Below are 19,797 nucleotides of genomic sequence, written 5' to 3'. Positions count from 1 at the left end.
CAGTCTGGAACAAATATGTTTTTGTGATGAAAGTTCAGCAAGGCCCTGTTAGAGTAAATTATGTTTTTAAGAATCTGTTAGGAAAGCTCAATTATGGTCTATGAGCCATATTCAGAACTGAGCTTTAATGCTCGAATTTTAATACTGAAATTGCCCTTATCTGTATTTTATTAATTTATTGGTATCAGACAGTTTGTTATAACAAGTCAAGCTGACAGTTATGTTTTGGGCAGTAAATACACTAAACAAGCTACAGAATGCATTTGAGGCCATTAATAAATTGAGTGCTTGGTCAGTTTATCCTTCAAACCATGAACAGATTTTCTTTACAGCAGAACACACCAAATTACCAAAAACACTGGCATTATTTTATTAATTAGATAAATAAAAATAGCAAATTAGAATTGTGATAAAATAGACTATTTTCCCAGCTCATTTACCGTAAATTTCATGACCCTGATGACTTTTCATCCAACAGTATATGTACCTTTATTTGCAGTATGCTCCTATTTAAACATCAACATATTAACACGTTTATTTTCATATCAATAACTCTTTATTATCTTTCTTTATGATGCTTTGCATTACATTTGACAGCAAAGAAAAATCTGTGTGCATGAACAAAGTGCAAGTTGGCGAAGCCAAAAATGGACAGAAGCAGCAGCATATGCATAAATATTTATAGAACTTGTTGGAATTCAATGAATCTGAATTCAGCTGTATGAAAACAACTGATCTATTTTAAAGAGGTGCATCACACACTCTTGTGCTTGGCCAGTGAGAGGCAGGCATATGAACTTAAGGGAACCTTCTGATCCTCATACATGATGTAGTTGATGTAAAGTTGCATCTCATTTTGTTCCTACAGTTGGACGCAGATGAGGATTCACCCAATTTTGACGAAGATGGTCGTGACGAGTATAATGAGATTCACATGCTTGTGTAGACCCTGGTCTCCAGTCACGGGATAAACAGCCTGTAAAGGTGACACTGGCCATGATGTATGATGATGAACTCATCTACTCTCCTTCAGGATTCTGTAATGTGTATATTCAAACATTGTACTTATTCTGTGTAAATTGGAGACATTGATGCCAGAGATTCACAGGATTTAGCTACTTTGTGTGGTTGTTATTCTTATTTATTTCTTACATAATTTTTACATTTTTCTTCATAAGTGGTCTCCCTAAAACTTGATGATGTCCAGTGTTTCGCAGTCCTGGTTCAGGACAGTTTACTGCTTTAGTAGCAGTAACACACACACACACACACACACACACACATTTTACCTCATGAAGTGTTTGTTAATGAGCTGATGAGGTGAGTCCATTGTGTTAAAGCAAGTGAATTACTAAAATATAACTCTGAAACCAGGTTCTGGAATCACTAAAATGGACCTTACATTGATGTATAAAGTTTATGATTCACTCTCTACCCTGAATTCACTGCATATAACAGCCCATGTCTTGTCAAGTCTGAGTTGCCTTCTCATCAGTGGTGTATGTACTGGCCACAGAATCTGAATGATTTTCAGTAGTAGTAACATCCATCTGAGAACCCTCAGGGTGGTTCATTTGAAACACATTCTGTGCAATTCCCTATTTTTGTATGTGGTGTGATAAAATGCCGTCATGAAGACATGAACGCTAAGTGAGATTTCTTCTGATAGATCCTCTTGTTTAAGCTTTTTATTTATTTGCGGTTATTTATTTGCTGTACTGCACAATTAGCTTTTCTTCAAAACAGCACTTACTTGTTAAATTTGTAATGACATGGCCTAACATAAAAGAAGTAGCAAGAGACATTAGCGTGGACTGAATAAGTTAGCACACTCTTATACTTTTCCTATATTATTTATTTTGTGCTCATGATGGCGAGACTTGTAGTTACATTTTATGGTACATTTGATTTATTGTTTTATTGGAACAGTTAAAGCCATAGTGTACATGCTTTGAAGATGTAATATAAACAGATTATAAAGTTTAATCATAAAATCAATCTTAATCCACTGACTGACGAACTGTCAGTGTATATGGATGTGCTTAGCATTAGAGCTAGTTCTGGAAGCGAGAATATTTGGCTCCACTGCATTCTGCTGCCAAATCAGTGAATGAGGGCAGAGAGGAAACTTGGCTTTGGTCCCATCTATCAAACTTTAACTAGTTTAAAGGAAGTGCATGACCTTTTAAAACCCACATTGTACCACAGCCAACAAATAAGCAGTCAAATTTCTTTTATCTTTCCCTTTATCTTTTTACACAAAACGTTCCTCAGAGGACCGCGGATGCTCTGAGTTGGGGTCACTGATCTTTCGTCCATGCTTTTCGTATGAACTGAAGTATTATTTTTTCCTGTTTCTTAACAAATTAAGGCATAGATAGTGAAAAAAGTTGCCCTTTAGACTGTAAATAACCTCCTGACTGGTTTTTGTTGGTTGTGCTACATCAGTGTGTACTTTACCCAAATCACAAAGACCAGGGTCAGTTTTCACACACACACTTCCACGGAAGTTTTTTTTCCAATTTAACTCAGTGAAATTGGAGGACGGTGAAATATAAGAGATTACTCTTAAAACCAAATGCTGCTACCCATTCAAACAGGTTGTCAGACCACACAGAAGTTTCTTGTGGTTGTCCTCAAATTTCAAAAGTGGGCACTGTATTGATTAAAAAAAAAATTGGGCAGTAGTTACAGTACAGATGCGTGATTAGGGCAATGGTGACTCAGTGGCTAAGGATCTGAATTAGAGAACAGAAGGTTGAAGAAGGACTGCCAAAGAACCCTTAATAGCTCGTCTCATCTGAAAGCCACTTTGGGATAAAACCATCTGCCATATGAATGAATAAATGTGGTTAGAGATGCATTTCTTTAGAGTGAGAAAAAAATAGCTCAGGTTTCTGGCTATGTGTTCCTTCAGGTTCTCCGGTTTCTCTCACATCAAGAAAACCTGCCAGTATGGTTGTATACTTGGAAACTCCAAATTAGCTGGTATGAATGAGAATGCGAACATGTGCATGGATACAATCCTGAGATGGACTGGTGTATTCATCCAGGTTGTATTCCCATCACACACCCAAAATTCTTGGATTAGGCTCATGATCTTAATCCAAAATCAAGAGTGGTTACTGAAGATGAAGGAATAAATGAATGTATGGCATGAATAATGCTTGGTGCTCAATTCAATTCCTAAAGATCCAACACTGCCATTATGTTGTTTGTTTCCTTTATAGATATCACATATATGCTGAATATTTCATGACCACCTGGGCCACAAACACTTTACTGTCACTTTACAAGTGACTTGGTTTCCTCTTGACTCTTTGGTTCCGTAGACTAAGTCTTACTGTGGCTGTAATAACGTGTCTGCAGGCGGCAGTAAGAATGACGCCAGTGGCATGAGTGCTTGGACACGGCCTTGTAAAGGAATGGTTTGAATCAACAGAGATGGATAGTGAACAAAAGGAGCTCTTAAACAGGCATCTATTGTCATGATGGCTGGCATTTCTTAGGTAATTGTGGTTTCCAAGACTGCAGACTTGTTGCTTATTCAAGCAGCCTAATAATCTGCAGAGCTTCTGTTCAGTGGGGATGTTTATAGGATCGCTCAGTGCTGGGAGAGAATACACCTGTGCAGGCTGGAAAATCACAGATACCTGTTCTTTAAACATTTTACGGGCCATAGTGTGTGTGTGTGAGTGTGAGAGAGAGAGAGAGAGAGAGAGAGAGAGAGTGAGTGTGAACAGGTGCAGGAATGGTAGGAAATAGAAGGTTAAAACCATTAAGTCTGGAGGAGAATCCAAAGGTGTGTGGGTAGTATGTGGTTTTTCAGATGTTGGATCATGAGGAAAAAATCCAAAATGGGTCTAATTGACTAATGCCACCCTAGTTGCTTAGCCCACCCACCCGATCCCATAAATAATGTGTTATTGTGTAACAATATGTCGGACTGCTTCGCTTTCAATTTTCTTTTATTGGATTTGACACTGAATGTGTGCTTCACTTTCCAAAGAGCTTCATTTCGAGGGAAGTAAAGACAGTGAAAAATGGATGGAGTCAGATTGTATTAATTCCACAACCATTCTTCTTCAGTATATTCAGCTGTTAGAACAGTGGCGCAAACCACATTATTACTGAAGTCTAAATAGTGCTTTCGATTCAATGCGGAAGGAGTAAATATAGAATCTGGTGAGGGTTTAACGGAAAGTCCTGTTTTTTTTTTTTCCTGAAAAACATATTTTCTGCATTTTCATAATATCTTTCAAATAATACACATGTTCTCAAAAGGTTTACTACCAGGGAGCCCTTCAAGTGTAAAATAAATTCCAATGACCCCCTTAGCTTTTTACTCCACCAACAGAACACACACACAAACACACACACACACACACACACACACACACCTCCATATATATATATATGGATATATACATATATATATATATATATATATATATATATATATATATATATATATATATATATATATATATATATATATATATATATATATATAATTACAATGTCTAAACATTTATCAGAAACATTGTTGAAAAATAAAATAAATATGAAAATAGTTATAATAAGCTGGCTGCATAAGTGTGCACATCCTATTTTAATTATGGTGTGGCTGTGTTCAGAACAAATAAGTCCCATTCAGTCATGTTCTAAAATAATTATCATACAGCTGTCATTGAAATTATGATGATTAACCCAAAATAAATATCAGCTGTTCTTTTTTGGTTGGTTTCATCTGACTGCTGAAGCCATGGTCCCGGAACATTCGATGTACCATGGAACACCATAAAGGCTATTATCAACAAATTCAAGAAACTGGAGCATCACAGTGACATCAACAAGAACAGGATGTCTCGCTAAAGTTATTAAAAGGACAAGAAAAAAAACTTACCCGGGAGGCTGTCAAGAGAGCTATGGCAGCATTAAATGAGCTGCAGGAACATGTGAAAAGTACTGATTACTCTCTGTATGTGACAATCTCTCTTATTCTTCACATGTCAAAGCTATGTGGTAGGGCTGCTAGATGGAAGTCCTTTTCTCACAAAAACCTAAACTAAATCATAACAATGTGACAAGTGGTAAAATGTGTTGATTCTGATTAGACCAATTCCAAAAGGTATGTTTGGTGCAAAAGAAACACATCACCACACAACATGGTGGTGGCAGCATCATGCTTTACAGCTGCTTTTTTCCAGCCAAAACTGTGGGTTTTGCCAAGAGGGCAGAAATCATAAATGGCTACAAATGACAGTCGATTTTAAGGTGTCTGCTAGTAAGCTGAAGATGAAAAGTGATCATGAAAAGAACCCAAAGCATCCATCCAAATCAAGAAAGGAATGATCTAACCAGAGCTCAGGTGTGAATCCAGCTATAAATCTGTGGGGTGACCTGAAGCAGGCTGTACACAAGAGTTGCACTTGATGGATCAGGAAAGAAGAGGTGTAAATGAAATGAAAAAGTGCTATAACAAAGTATTAGTGTAGGCATGTACACACTAATGCAGCCAAGTTATTGTAAGTTTTATTTTTGTATTTTTTTAATACATTTTTACAATTTCACATTGATGGTGAAAATATCTTGAATATCACCAAATATTGGATTACAATAATACCAAATATGTTTTGATAGTTTTGCACTCAATTCAAGCTAGAAATAGCCTTGTTTTTTTTCCATTGGTAGAAAATTTTGTTCAAAGTTAGCACTTATTTCTTGAAAGATTATTGATTCGAAATAATTTGCCAGTAGAACTACAGAAACTTAATAGTCTACGTTTAGAAAAGTAGACGTTTAATAATCATATATTCGGTTTATTGCATTTTTGTAATCAGAAATCGTATATAAACGTGATTATATTCAAGATATTTTCATGGTTCACGATTATTTGCAAAGCAAAGTGCCCTATGAGAGGAAATGTTTTTATATACTATACATTTAATCATTTAATACTGTGAAATCTGAAAGATTTTTTTCATACATGAAGGTTAATATTACCATAACTGATTAAGTTGTTTATAAATTTCAGAGCTAACTTCAGTAGACCTACATGTAATTAGAGATGCACTGATATCTTTTTTTCCCCCTTCAGACCAAGTAGGAGTCATGCGTGCTACCATAGTGCTTGCTTTCTGATACTCTGAGATATTGATACTGATACAGACATGAGACGCTTCAGAACGTAGTATTAAGCAATCAGGTGCATCATGGAATATGGAACATTATGTAATGCTAGCATTAAAATCCTTCTGCTGAGGTTTGTGTTTAAGTTGTTAAGGCGTTTAAGCAGTTTCCTTTAATAGAGGTAGCCGAGTTGAGTGCGCGAAGATATACTACACTTATAACTCACAAGTGTCAAGTGTGCTTGAAGAACTGAAGTGCTCTCACATGTCTTGAGCTCATTGATAATAACCATACTTGCTGATAATGCTGTGCATCCTCAGGTCAGCCATCCTGTTGCTCTCTTTTTAAGATGCTGTAAGATATTTTATCACATTATTTGTGTTGTACGATAACCCTATAGTTTCTTCTGTTAGTGTACCGATCAGCCATAATATTAAAACCACTGAGAGCGGATGTGTATAACATTAATTTTAACGTAACAGTGGCATCTGTGGCATGGGGTGGTATATAGTGAATTGTCAGTTCTCAAAGTTGGAAGCAGAATAAATGGTCAAGCGTAAGGATCTGATTGATTTTGACAAAAAACAAATTGAAATGGTAGAACAGCTGAGTCAGAAATCTCCAAAATGGCAGGTCTTGTAGGGTGTTTCTAATATGCAGCAGTTAGCACATAACAGAATGGTCCAAGGAATGACACCCGGTGAACCAGAGTGACAGAGTGCACAAAGCTACACAATCCCAGGCCTGATGCTATGGGCAATGTTCTGCTGGGAAACCTTGAGTCCTGACATTCATGTTAATGTTAATTTGACACATACCACTTACCTAAACACTGAAAAATTGTTTAGGAATGGTTTGAGGAACATGATAAAGTGTTCAAGGTGTTGACTTGGCCTCCAAATTCCCTGAGTCTTAATCTGATTGAGCATCTGCTAGACAAACAAATCCGATTCATGGGGGCCCCAATTCACAACTTACAGGACTTAAAGGTTCTGTTGCTAACAGTTTGGTTCCAGATACCACAGCACACCATCAGGTGTCTTGTGTTGTCCTTGCCCTGATGGATTTGAGTTGTTTTGGCAGCGCAAGGAGGGACCTACACAATATTTGCCAGGTGGTTTTAATGTTATGGCTGATTGGTGTATATTTGCAGAGTGCAGTTTGCAGCCTGCTTTGCTATGATTGCCATCATTAATCATGATCACATCCAGATCTCTGTCGATCTGTGTTCATTAGCGTGACAACATACAGTACAATTACATACCATAACAGGTAACAGACATTTCTTCTAAAATGGGCAACCAATTTCAGTTACCAAATTACCAGAATCAACAGTGATCCATCCCTACATATTATATTACATATTATTATTATTATTTTTTAATGTATGATAGACCTTAAACAGTAGCACTTTTACAACAGAAAAAAAAGACTTTACTGAGACATTTAAGACATTTAAGACATTTAAGTGCTAACAGTAAAAATAAGTTAACAAAAAAAAAAGAGTTAATATAATGAAGTTATAAAATGATGATACAATATATATAATATTTGTTATAATATTTGTTTATTGCAACCCTTTTGTATAAAGGACTCTCACATTCAGATGCTCTATACATAAATGAAGCTTGATTAGCTGATTTGAAAACAACAACAACAAAAACACTTATATCTGGTCATTATAAGGGACTGCTATCAGTGAAGAATTCATTCTTATCCCTATTAAATGCTAATGAAAATACATTGCTCCACACCAATGTAATATTTTGGTTAAAATTCCAATTGACTTCACTGTAAAATATCGTCAAACCTATAAATATCACCTGATAGTTTCCATTATTTTGGCCTGTAATGCATTTAATGTATAAATGTTTGCTCTCCATACATTCAGCAGCCATGTGTCAAGTTACCCTTAAATCATGTCTATCTCTTGTCAATCCCAAACAGACCACTTGTATAACTCAGTGTTGCCTTGTTGTAACTATGGTAAGAGGTATAGTTTGTCAAAAAAAAAAAGGCAAACAAGTTCTTATGATAAGTAATGTATTACTTTAGCTTTAGCAATACTGAAGGAAATGATGTTATGTGGATATTTTAATAGCAGTAGAAATGACTATTACTGTAAAAATGTTTTCGAACCACTGTAAAACAAATTGTTATTTTTTTGTCTCAAAATAAATATTTATGATGTGTTTCAACATACATTGATTTAAGCCTATTTTTGTGTAGCAGAAGTTCTCAATATACTTAACGTGGAGGGTCATGAGAAGCTAACATACTTTCTAAGGTTACGTACTGGTTCCTGTTTATGAATAATTTAATGACAATTTCTATAACTACAATGTACAAAGAATAAGACTGACACTCGTCATACATCTTGTGAACAAATCAGCTAGAGGATGCCTTTGTGACGATCAATCACAGACTTGTTTGTGTATCAATTATGTCATACTTTCTGTGGAAGACAGCTCAGAATAACTGAGCAATACCCTTTGTAGTTATCTGGTTATTTACTCAGTGAGTAAAAATTAACCAGTTAACAGTTAGAAACTAAAGGTTACAGTTGGAACTGACATTTGCCCGAGGTAAAAATAAAAGTGATCGACACTAATACATTTTTCCTTAACATCTAATTCTTAGATGTTGCCGCTGTTGCAATCCGAGTTATTCACTGATGCTGTTGGTGAAATAACTATAGAAAATGGGGAATAGAAAAGTGATAATGACGCAGGGCAATGAGAACAATAGTAGCATAAGCACATCAGGGTCCTTCCAGTAGGGGCAGTGGAGAAAATATGTGCGGTGGACATCCAAAAAGAATTGACTCTTCAGAGGTGTTTTAGCGCATGCTGTCATTTTAACCACACCTTGGACACAGTCTTCCAAATTAGAGTAGTAGCTGGGGGCACAAAGAGAGCAGAATTAGGGAGATTCCCAGCATACATCGGTTCACACACACATATCCAAAAATGATCAAGACCGCTGTGATATACATGAGCTGTGTTACCTATTCCTATTTATTATCATAGTTACTGAGAATACACACAAGCACTCTGCCTTAATAAAACAGGCATGACATTAAAGGGGTATCAAAACACATTCCTGGGTGGCCAAAAGCTATGACCTTCCAATGCTGACAGGTCACAGATCATTCAGGACATTTAAATATGTATGGTTGATATTTTTAGTCTATACTTTACACACCAAGTTGCTTATGCACTGTATAATGATATTAAACCATTAAACTCACTGTTTTTTAATCAGTTATTTATCTTAAAGCTTATTTATTCTTTATTCTATAACTATTACTTCTTCAGTAATCACTTTATCCTGGTCAGGTTGGTGCTGGGTCTTTTGCGAGGTGTGTATACACTATTAGACACCAGTCTGTTGCAAAGCACCATGCAGGGTACTTTTATCATGGCCAATATATCTATGATTGATCCAGCCATAAATCATATTATTCAATAAATACTATGAATTAATCATTAACTACAATAAACAACTAGCAAAATCACTGATCTCATAAGAATGAGGGTATTACATATGGACCATCAACAGGTCCTCGGTAAGTAAAAGATAAACACCGTAGAGTGCTGGGCCACGGACACCCGTCCTGGTAATTGACAGTCGCCATGAGTTCGTTGAAGGTAGGTACACAGACATTGTACACTCCATAATCAAACATGGCTCTGTCACAGAGCAAAGCATCAAGCTCTGCAAATAAATAAAGAAAATCAATAAAAAAAATCAATTCAATTCAATTCGCAATGGAAATTGTCACGGCTTTACACAAATATAAATATTCAGAATAAAAATGACAATGAAGTTGTCTATATATTTGGCTATATAATGAGCAAGCTAGAGGCAATGGTGGCAAGGAAAAACTCCCTGAAATGATATGAGGACGAAAACTTGAGAGAAACCAGACATTCATTCAGACATCAGTCATTTACGTCCTCAACTGTATATGAATTTTGTGACCAGGATCTTTTGAGAAACTTGTAAGTATGAGCATTAGTGTAATTTCTGAATTCATTACAGATTTAACATAAATTCCTTCCTTCCCAAAAATGTTCCCTGATGCACTGTAAAAAAACAACATCCATTATATATAGCAATAAATTACAGACAGTCTTAGATTTAATGTCTGTAAAAAGCCATTTCCCCTATAAACAAATTAGTTTGTGCATAAATCCTGGTCCATTACTAAAGAAGGGAAGAGTGGGAAAAACAAACCTCAGTCCAGCATGCTGCTTACTGTGGCCAACATTAGGAGTATGGTTTCAATTATTTTAGATGACAAAGGCCAAGAGCAGAAGCACTGTTTAAACCGAACATATTCAAAGAGTTGATACTTCTCTTGGAACTCATCTTGTCACTGATGACATTTCCCAGCGTCTGTTTGTGATTACCTGCGAATGCGAAGCTCATGATTAAAGTGGTAGAAATCAGCGAGGTCACAATGTGCGCCATGTCTCCACACTTTCACGCTAGGCTTAAGAAGAAGAAGAAGAAGTCACAGTTACAACACATAAGACATTTGAGCAATTACAGATATTATTTTGGCTTTTGCTTTGTCTCACAGCACATGCTTTGATGGTGAGGCAAGTGTGCACACTTACATTTTTTCCCCAAATCCTTTTAAACTTATTAATCCATGCATACAGCTGAGTAGCTAGGAGTTAAATTCCTTGTTCCAAGATTTTCTGGCATTTTAGAGATTTGAACCCACAACCTCATGGCTGCTAGAGCGTATAAGTGATGACTGAGCTAACACTGCAGATGCAAGGCTGCAGGAAATGAAAAGAATGGTCTCGCTGAAGGAAATACGAATGTGCAATCTGCATTGTCCTGACGTCTTTATGAGCTTTCTCCAGCAGTGAGCCTCATCATGTTTCAACAGCCCCCTGGTCACTGTGCATTTGATGACACTTCCCCCAGCTTTTGATTTATACTTCCTGGATATGCCTGGCTTTTATTATCATTGGGAAGATGTTTATTCCCTTCTGAGAGAATGCTAATGGAAGAATGTTCCCATAACATTCTATTCTATAGCATTTGTATATATATACTATTTAACCATGTACTATTAAAAACCTAGAGCCATATATATATATATATATATATATATATATATATATATATGGCTCTAGGTATTTAATAGTACATGGTTAAATAGTGTTTGCTCACTTTAATGATATTTGCAAGTAGGCATCATTTCAAACCGAAACAGCACAAGGGTGGGGCCGTGATTGAGATTTTTGCCTCCATTTGAGTCCATGTTTGTCTCACTGATTTGTCTCATTATCAAATACTTTAATAAGTTCATATTATGTTTCCATAGGTCATGTTATATATGAATATAATTAAGATCCTGTATATAAAATATAATTTTCCACGAACCTTATATTAGAGGATATGAAAAATAAAAAACACAGCAGTTCCACAGCATTCACTCAACCATGTAACCTGAATACATTAACCTTTATTACTATATTAGAAATCTTCCACAAGCCACATGTTTCACAGAAGGTCAAATCATCCAGATTTCCTGCAGATCAATGCATAGAGGAAAAGTACATTCTAGAATTTTATTCCTTTTTTTTATTTTCAGTAATATTTTGATAATGGATGATGAGGCCAAAACACTGTTACTCAGATTATAGCTAAAATAAATAGGGAGTACAATATTCATTTATAAATACATTTATTCACTTTCTGTACTACTTATTCTACCCAGGGTTGCAGGGACCCAGGGTAGTTGGGGAACAAGGCAAGGTGCCAACCCATAACAGGGCACAATCACACGCTTCACAACACTACAGACAACTTAGAGATGCCCGTCAGACTAGGAATCATGTCTTTACATTGGAGGAGGAAACTGGAGTGCCTAGAGGAAACCCTTGAAGCACAAGAGCACCCAGAGAAAAAGCATGAAACTCGCAGGGTGGAGGCAAGAATCAAACCCCCATCACCAGAGGTTTGTGGCAAAAGTGCTAACCACAAAGCCACCATGCCACAAACTAAAGATTTTAGTTTACTAGTTTTTAGTAAATCATTAGAATGTCTTCATTCAACTATTGTTGATGTTAGTTAACCATATTTTGTGTATTTACTAATTCTACACTTAAAATCTGTCTTGATGCTCATTTATGAACAAAATGCATTTGTAATGCATAAAAGCATCAATTTTCCAGAGTTACAAGGAACCCAAGCATGAAATCTAAGCCCTTTCCTTGCAATTGAGCTTATATGCACAGAGCAGTCCTTGTGCCCAATTTATATGGTTTTGATCTAAAATTTATTTTCACACTAATAATTTCTGCACATTCCAGGAAGCTTATATTGGTGCACAAGAAAAAAGACTCTCTACAGTTGATCTCTACAACAGCTCATTTTCTTGCTCTTTCTGGCAGAATGTGATTTAGTTGTTTTGGTTACACTTTTTCTTTTTAGTAACAAAGTTATCCCCAGAGATGGTGTTTGTCTACAAGAGCAGCTGTGGGACTGTGGAACATTCCTAAAACACATTTCTGTGCAAGGAAATTATGACTTGATAAATGACAAACAAACTTGTAAAATCTTGAAACAAATATATAGTTTTGAGAAAGAAATCAAATAAATCAATTCTTAATTCTCAAAATGTAGCACAAGTGTTTCTCATCCAGTTACTCTTAGTCAGCCTACACACAGACTTGTGGTTTTATGCCACATTATAAAAGGGAGGAGCTGTAATTTAAAACACATTCATGCAATAAATAACTAGAGTTATAGAATTACAGTCATTAAACACGTCAATCTTTTATCTTGCAAACACAGTGACATGAGGTATTTGGTTTTATGGCATTTTCTAACAAAACAGAACAAATCTGATCTGCTATATTTTACTTACCTTGGGCTTTGGATGTATTCTTATTCAATGTCACCTATGAAAAACGTTCCTCAAAAGGTTTTTTCAGTGTTTATACTAATACCAAGAAGGTACTTGCTGTTGCTGAAGTCTTTTCTGAAGCCCTCTGGCAGTTTGTTGTGTTATCAATGGGAATGAAACTAGCTTTCGCAATGACCAACATTGAGCTGCTGGACTTTTCCCATGTCCCTGCTTCCTTTCTCATGTCCCTGTGGGGTAAGCCCTTGTTTTCTCAAGAATATTCCAGCCTCTTGTCATTACCATGTGAACTGGAAAAAGAGCCCTCCCCGTTTTACTAATGAAAGATGGACTATACCATCATGCATGCTATTATCTCATTAGTGAGGGGTGTCTACAGACTAGACACATTAGAAGCTGGGTTTAAAACATGGAGAAAACCCCCATTCACCCAAACACTAACATCACACTATCATCATCATCATCATCCCACTCACTCACACTGTCAGTTTCTTTGATGAATTTCAGACAATGACTGTAGTTTTCTGGTGTGTGTGTGTGTGGTTCCTTGTACTCACTAAACTTAAGTTAAGAGCATAGCAAGAAATAGCTGCATTAATAGTAGTCAACATGGTTATAATCAGATAAGATTATCAAGTATCAATAGAACTTGGCAGTATTGGAAAAGTTATTTTTACCTCTCACACACTGTAGCTTATCTCTAGTTGCCAAATTCAATATGGAAACACTGACATCCTGATAATGTAGTTGCAGATTGAAGTCAACTATGGAAAAACCTGCATTCCGAGACTAACCAATCAGCAGTGATTGTTGGTTCTCGACAGACCTCAGAGCAGCTGAGGAGGATACTTAAAGTTTGCCCATAGACTTAATCACTCATAATGTTTATCTCTCACTAGACTCTATGACTGCAGTCAAGACAGCTGCGGTTGAAACTGGAGTGCATGTATACACAAGGTTTTACGGTAAACACCTGGCACTTGGAAAAAGAAGCTGCCGCTCTTATGTTTTAGTTACGTTTCCAATATGTGCCCACTTTCGAATGATTGTACATGGTATCATTTTTTTCTGCAATAGAATGTTTATTTGGCATAGGAATGTTAAAAAATAACAATATCAATGTTGTAATGTAAATATACAAAATAAGGAAAATACTAGCTCTATATTTTGCTATAACTAATAAATAGAAAATGATCAACCTCACTATTTTTTTCCTATATACCAGTGAAAGGTCCTAACAATAATAGCAAGGACAGAAAGAGAGAGAGAGAGAGAGAGAGTGTGTGTGTGTGTGTGTGTGTAAAAAAGAAGAAAAAGGAATCCAGAAAGTTGATTCCTACAGGGTAGTGCCTAGAAATACTTTCATAAACATTTCTCTGATTTCTGCCCATAAAACATTCTGACATGACTGCAGCCAATTTCACATGTGGAACAACCCTCTTCATTTAAGAGCCTTGTCCCTCTTTCTCTCTGCCAGGCTTTTATAGTAATCTTAGAGAAACTTAGACCAACGTTAGGCTGTATAAAGACTTATGAGGACTAGATGGAATGGAGTTTATATTATATGGACTCAATTTCAAACCTTAATAAGCTTTTAAATTCCACCTAACATCACACACATCTTAGCCATACAGATATAAACTTTGTGGATAAAAAATGGCATTCTGTATGAACCAGCATTCTAATTTTTCACTCCAATTTTTCTTATAATTCCATGTTCAGGAGTTGCGACAAAACGTTGATGTTTTGCATAATTCAGGATGTGGTACTAAGCGTAATTACAGTCTAATTTTAGTTACAGAAACTCCTTTTCGAGTGTTTGAACCAAACATGTCAAGAAAATATTAATATTTCATCAATATTCAATTCAATATTTTTTTGGTCATGTTTCCACTTTCATTCATCATTCATAGAACGGTGTACTAGCTGCACACTATCTAGCTATCCTTATTCTCAGTCTTTACCTAGCTTATGCTTGACTGACATATGTGAATATATGGATATTTCATATAATGTTTTCTCACAGTTATAACCTCATGATTCGTAAGTATATTGTTTGTTTGCCCTTAGTCCGAATAAAAACAGGTTCCATTTGAAGGTACAATGAAGCCTAGGGTAAAACATGGTACTCTACCATTTATTGAAATAAAATTGTGTAATGAAGTTAAAAAAAAAATAAAACTCTTTGGTTATATGTTCCATAATACATGACTTCACCCTTTTGTAGTATACTGTTGATTAATGAATACATATTCTTTAAATTTGAGATAGAAAACTACAGTATATAATCAACAATAATAATAAATCACATAGATTCACTCTGTTGAATTTCCTTTCCACATACTTTAATAATTGCATGGAACTTTGCATAAATGTTTCTATACCAAACATATTTGAAACGCCTTTGTCCTTCAATCTAATTCAATATGGATGTCCAGAATATGTTAATCTAATCAGATTTCAGTAATCCTGTTTGATCACTTCACCAGCCCTGGATCATTTCATTTTAATTAATGATGCTACAATACAATGCCTGCCGCTCACATCAACCCAGCCTTTGCCTTGGCAGTTTGCATGGCTTAGTTAGTCTTTTCTATGTTTATTCAAGTACTGTTAAGCATGAGCAGTATGCAATGGTGAAATGCTTCATTTTCTTTGTCACATAAATGACCTCTCTAAATGATGTGAAATATGAATGTTTCTGTGATTTAGCTAATGCAGCTGAAGTCCAGTTCAAGTTGCCAAGCAACATACACATAATATAATTACAACCTATTTATTAGAAGACATTTCCGGGTGCATGTAAGAAAAAATCTTTTCAGCAAGATAAAAACATAATCCTGTTAGTCTCCGGACAAACTGGCTCTTTCCACATGAACAGAGTTTCTAAACACAGGCTTCCTGTTTGCACGATTTGTGTCATATCTGGAATAAAAAGGCATTTTGCATGTTATAAATGTAGGCTGTTGCTGTACCTTTTTTTACCTGAAGGGTCGGGCATGCTTTCATTTAACAGTTATGTACTTTGCAGCTCTTCTATATACACCACATGTATTAGATCTCCTACACATACTTTAATGATCTGAGATAGAGATGCGATGACATCGCTGGTACTTGTCTCGATCAAATGCCTTGGGTGAATGGGCAGGTTTGGAGGTTCCCCTAGAAAATGGTGAAAATGATAAAAAGCAGGCAGAACAAAGACCTTGTTTACAGGTGGTTGTTTTATGTACAATGAAAATTATGCCTATATTTGGGTATTTTTAATGATTTTTACAGAACTTGTTGTGTTTTAATAAGGCAAATTTACAGATTATGGGATACTGTTTCTGTCTCTGGCGACCCATCTCTGGAAAAAATGTTTGTCAGTATCCTATCACATGTCTTGTAGAACTGAATAAATAAATGTGTCTTAAAGGAAAAGTGGGAAAAAAAAGACAGAAGAACCCTTCCACAATATATTGCAGAATGCTGGAATTTTCTCTAGTATATTATACAGCTGATTAATTTATAAATATTGTTTGAAAAAATAATTAACAACAACAACAACAAAAAAACAACAACAATAATAATAATTATAAAAATAAAAATAAATGTATTACTGTATTTTGGATTATTTATTAATAGCCCACTATTTATATTGCTTTTGTTAATTTAGTACTAATCACTTTGAATTTTACACAAAACAAAGTCGGATTCTGACCTCTGAAAAACTGCTAATATCCTTAATCTAATTTAGTCAGACAGGCAGAATAGGCAAACCTATTGGGGCTTAGCCCTATTAGCCCATTTATAACAGCTGACCTTGGGGATTATCCATATAATTGCAAATATAAATTCACCCAGGACAATTTTAAAACAATTTTAAATCAGCTCATTCAAACCACATTAGGAGGTCTGAGAGGCATTTTAGGTCACATTCAACATCGAAAACCTCTCCCAATAAATTGGTCAAACTTGGTACCTTTAAGGAAATTAAAACTGCTACAAAAACACTGCTGCAAATCTTTTGTATGAAACAACTGGAAACATGATCAATGCAGTAAAACAAGTAATGCATATACACTATCAAGTGTAAAGAGCTTATTTGCAAATTGCACATGTGGCTAGCTGTAACTGGATTTAAACACAGCTAACCAGAGGCAAATATAAGTTCAATGCTGCAAAACAAGGCACAGGAAATGATTAAGCTGGTCAAAGACAAACAAACATATTTTCAGGTCTCTCTTTTTTCTTGGAGGGGGGATACACACCCATAAGTGGCAACCAGGACCCCACCTCAGTCCACTGTAAGTACTTCACAAAGCTTCATTAAAAATCTCTTTAACAATGTAAAGTCTGTCCTGCCAGTGTTCAAAGAGCCTGAGAAAGAGGATGTCCAGACAATTCTCCACACTCAGCAGAACTATTTATATCTGGATATAATAAGAGGCTGTGTATTTTGGCATGTCAGAGAGGTCAACATGATTCCAAGCCAAGTTCAAAGTCAACTGAATAGCCACAAGGAAATTATGTCAAAGTAATTATGGCAAATAAGGATAATTAGTGAAACATAAAATATGCAGGGTTTAAACTCTACCTAAAAAGGTCTCTAGGAATTTCTGTAAGTAGAACAGTCATAAACAGGAAGCGCATACACCATGTCAAAAGCAGATTTAGACATAAGTCAATTCATGTTATCCTGGCCATGGTCATTGGGCATTTATTTATATCTAGGGACAATGTAGTCTAATCACTCAACTTACTTGCAGGTTTGGGGAAGTGGAGGAAACTGGAGAACCAAGAGGAAACCCATGTAGCCACAGGGAAGAATGTGAAGCTCCATACAGTTAGTAACTGGAGATTCTGGTGCTGGAAAAACAGCAACAGCCACAGTTGTCCTGTTCTGCTCAATTAAGCAAATTCATACACAGCACAAATTAGATAATAACTTATAGCTTAGATTTTCAGACATATGCCTTACTAGACATGCTATATTAAAAAAAAAAAGAAGAACTATAATTTTTCTGGTAACATTTTGCATGAATTTTCGCTTATAATTTGGTGCATTAATTATCATGAACAAAACATGGATTTCAACACACTTTTTTTTTTTATATAGAAGTAAAAAACAGCAATATTATTCCTAATATTCATGCCACTGATGATTAAACTTAGGGCCACAGTGTTCTATATAATAAAACACCAGAAAGTAAATTCCAATATTTACACACCGAGACCAGAGTTCATTATGTTATCACCATTTAGGAACATATTGGATTGTTTTAGGATTTAAAAAAAAAAAAAGCATTTAAAGGTCAATTTATAAAAGCTGCTTTGTTCAAATTAATTATGGTTTATAGAGACCTTACCAATCAATGTCATTACCCATGTACTACTATATTTGTACCATCAGGTGAGCTGTGGAAAGCAGGATGAGGAAGTATCCTGTCAGACATTACATCATCGCAGTCTGAGATGCTGAGATGATCCAGACGTCAGCTCTTACCCTGCCACATGGCTTTGTGCTAAGTAGCCCAGACTTTACCCATGGGTCAAAGACAGGAAGCTTGTTAACCTTGCAAAAGAGTAAAAGCACTCTGTTCCTTATGCTCAGTTGCCTCCTGCTTTAAAAGGATCAGCCCTGCTGCCAGTCGCTCAACCCCTGGGTACCATATGAATGATGTTCGGCTTACTGGATTGGCTGGATTTAAGTTAAAAACCAAATGAGAAATGTGTTTCCGACACTTGCTCCAGTAGGACTATTTAATCAAGTGGATTTCTGCATGTTGAAAGTCATAGATCAGCTGGATAGTGTCTGCTAGATTACGTAGTGGAAATTCTTCCAATATTTTGGGAAAAACTTGAACGGCCAAGAAGAAGATAGATGTAATGCTGCTGCTGTTACAGTGGCAAACTGCTATACTTTAACATATTAAAGTGTGCCTTTTCCCAATGTTTTTGATGGTACACATCTTTTGTACTTTTAGTATGTATGTATAGCATGGAAATGTAGATATAGATTTAACATACATTACTGTCAATACCTTTTAGAGTAAAGCTAGAGTAAATGCACAGTATATGCACATTTCTACATAAACGATACATACTAAACGTTCAAATGGTTTATGCTTTAGGATCCCATCCCGTTCCTACATCAGATATGAGCATGCTACACCCGATATGTTTTAGCTTACGCACTCTGTGATAAGAACAGTGTAAGTGAATGTATTTTAATACAATCTAGATCTAATTGGAGAAAGTATGGACTCAAATTATGCAAATGTAATACACAACACATATTCGTCTAACACTATAACTGTCCATTACTATTTTATTTACAGAAAAAAAAACTTATTACCCTTCTAAGCACACGTTTTAAATAAAGCATTCAGACTTCCATTAAAATCTGAGAGATGTATGTATTTAGTAAAACATTTGTTTTTCACATTTTTTTTTTCATTAAATACTTGCCATATTTTTGCCCTTGTCCTTTACTGGTAACATTAATACTGATTAAAGCTATAATAAAACATTATAAAATCCAGGTGTTCAGAAACCCTTGACTGGCAGTGCAGGCCATACTGTCTTCATTTTCCAACAGAAAAATGCTGCAGTCCAACTAATTAGCCCTAAGTAGAGCTCTTCCTTTCACTACAAGACTTGTTACAGCTAATCCCTACAATTACAGGGATGGTGGTAGAGAAGGAGCAGAAGTGAAAAAACATAGGTTAGTCTGCTAAATGACATTAGTGACTGCTACACATGGAAATGGTCCATGTTGTACAAGGCAG

General features: G+C 35.7%; 2 protein-coding genes across 3 annotated transcripts in view; one reads left to right on the top strand and one right to left on the bottom strand.

Moving 5' to 3' along the window:
* Positions 1 to 8,334, top strand: part of slc4a3 (solute carrier family 4 member 3) — a 62,757-nt gene extending 54,423 nt beyond the window's left edge. For both annotated transcript variants that reach the window (XM_058391525.1, XM_058391526.1), the window contains one exon: positions 869 to 8,334. In XM_058391525.1, coding sequence (XP_058247508.1) covers positions 869 to 946 — 78 coding nt within the window. In that variant the 3' untranslated portion in view covers positions 947 to 8,334. The remainder of the gene's footprint in view (positions 1 to 868) is intronic.
* LOC131354177 (receptor activity-modifying protein 1-like) lies at positions 7,681 to 13,296 on the bottom strand. The gene is made up of 4 exons (XM_058391531.1): positions 13,028 to 13,296; positions 10,548 to 10,630; positions 9,720 to 9,849; positions 7,681 to 9,031 (listed from the first exon to the last, which is right to left on the bottom strand). Exons 2-4 carry the CDS (start codon positions 10,606 to 10,608, stop codon positions 8,797 to 8,799), a joined length of 426 nt encoding a protein of 141 aa, XP_058247514.1. The 5' UTR covers positions 10,609 to 10,630; positions 13,028 to 13,296; the 3' UTR covers positions 7,681 to 8,796.
* Positions 13,297 to 19,797: the final 6,501 nt, after the last annotated feature.

This window comes from Hemibagrus wyckioides, linkage group LG06 (genome assembly GCF_019097595.1).
Source record: "Hemibagrus wyckioides isolate EC202008001 linkage group LG06, SWU_Hwy_1.0, whole genome shotgun sequence".
Lineage (NCBI taxonomy): Eukaryota > Metazoa > Chordata > Actinopteri > Siluriformes > Bagridae > Hemibagrus > Hemibagrus wyckioides.
The sequence above is the reverse complement of the archived record's forward strand: the minus strand, read 5'-3'. Positions and strand labels throughout refer to the sequence as shown.

Coding starts and splice junctions, on each gene's coding strand:
- LOC131354177 (XM_058391531.1), bottom strand. CDS start 10,608: ATGGCGCACATTGTGACCTCGCTGATTTCTACCACTTTAATCATGAGC. Junction 9,850..10,547: donor CATGAGCTTCGCATTCGCAG/GTAATCACAAAC, acceptor ATTTATTTGCAG/AGCTTGATGCTTTGCTCTGT. Junction 9,032..9,719: donor CCGTGGCCCAGCACTCTACG/GTGTTTATCTTT, acceptor TTGTGCCCCCAG/CTACTACTCTAATTTGGAAG.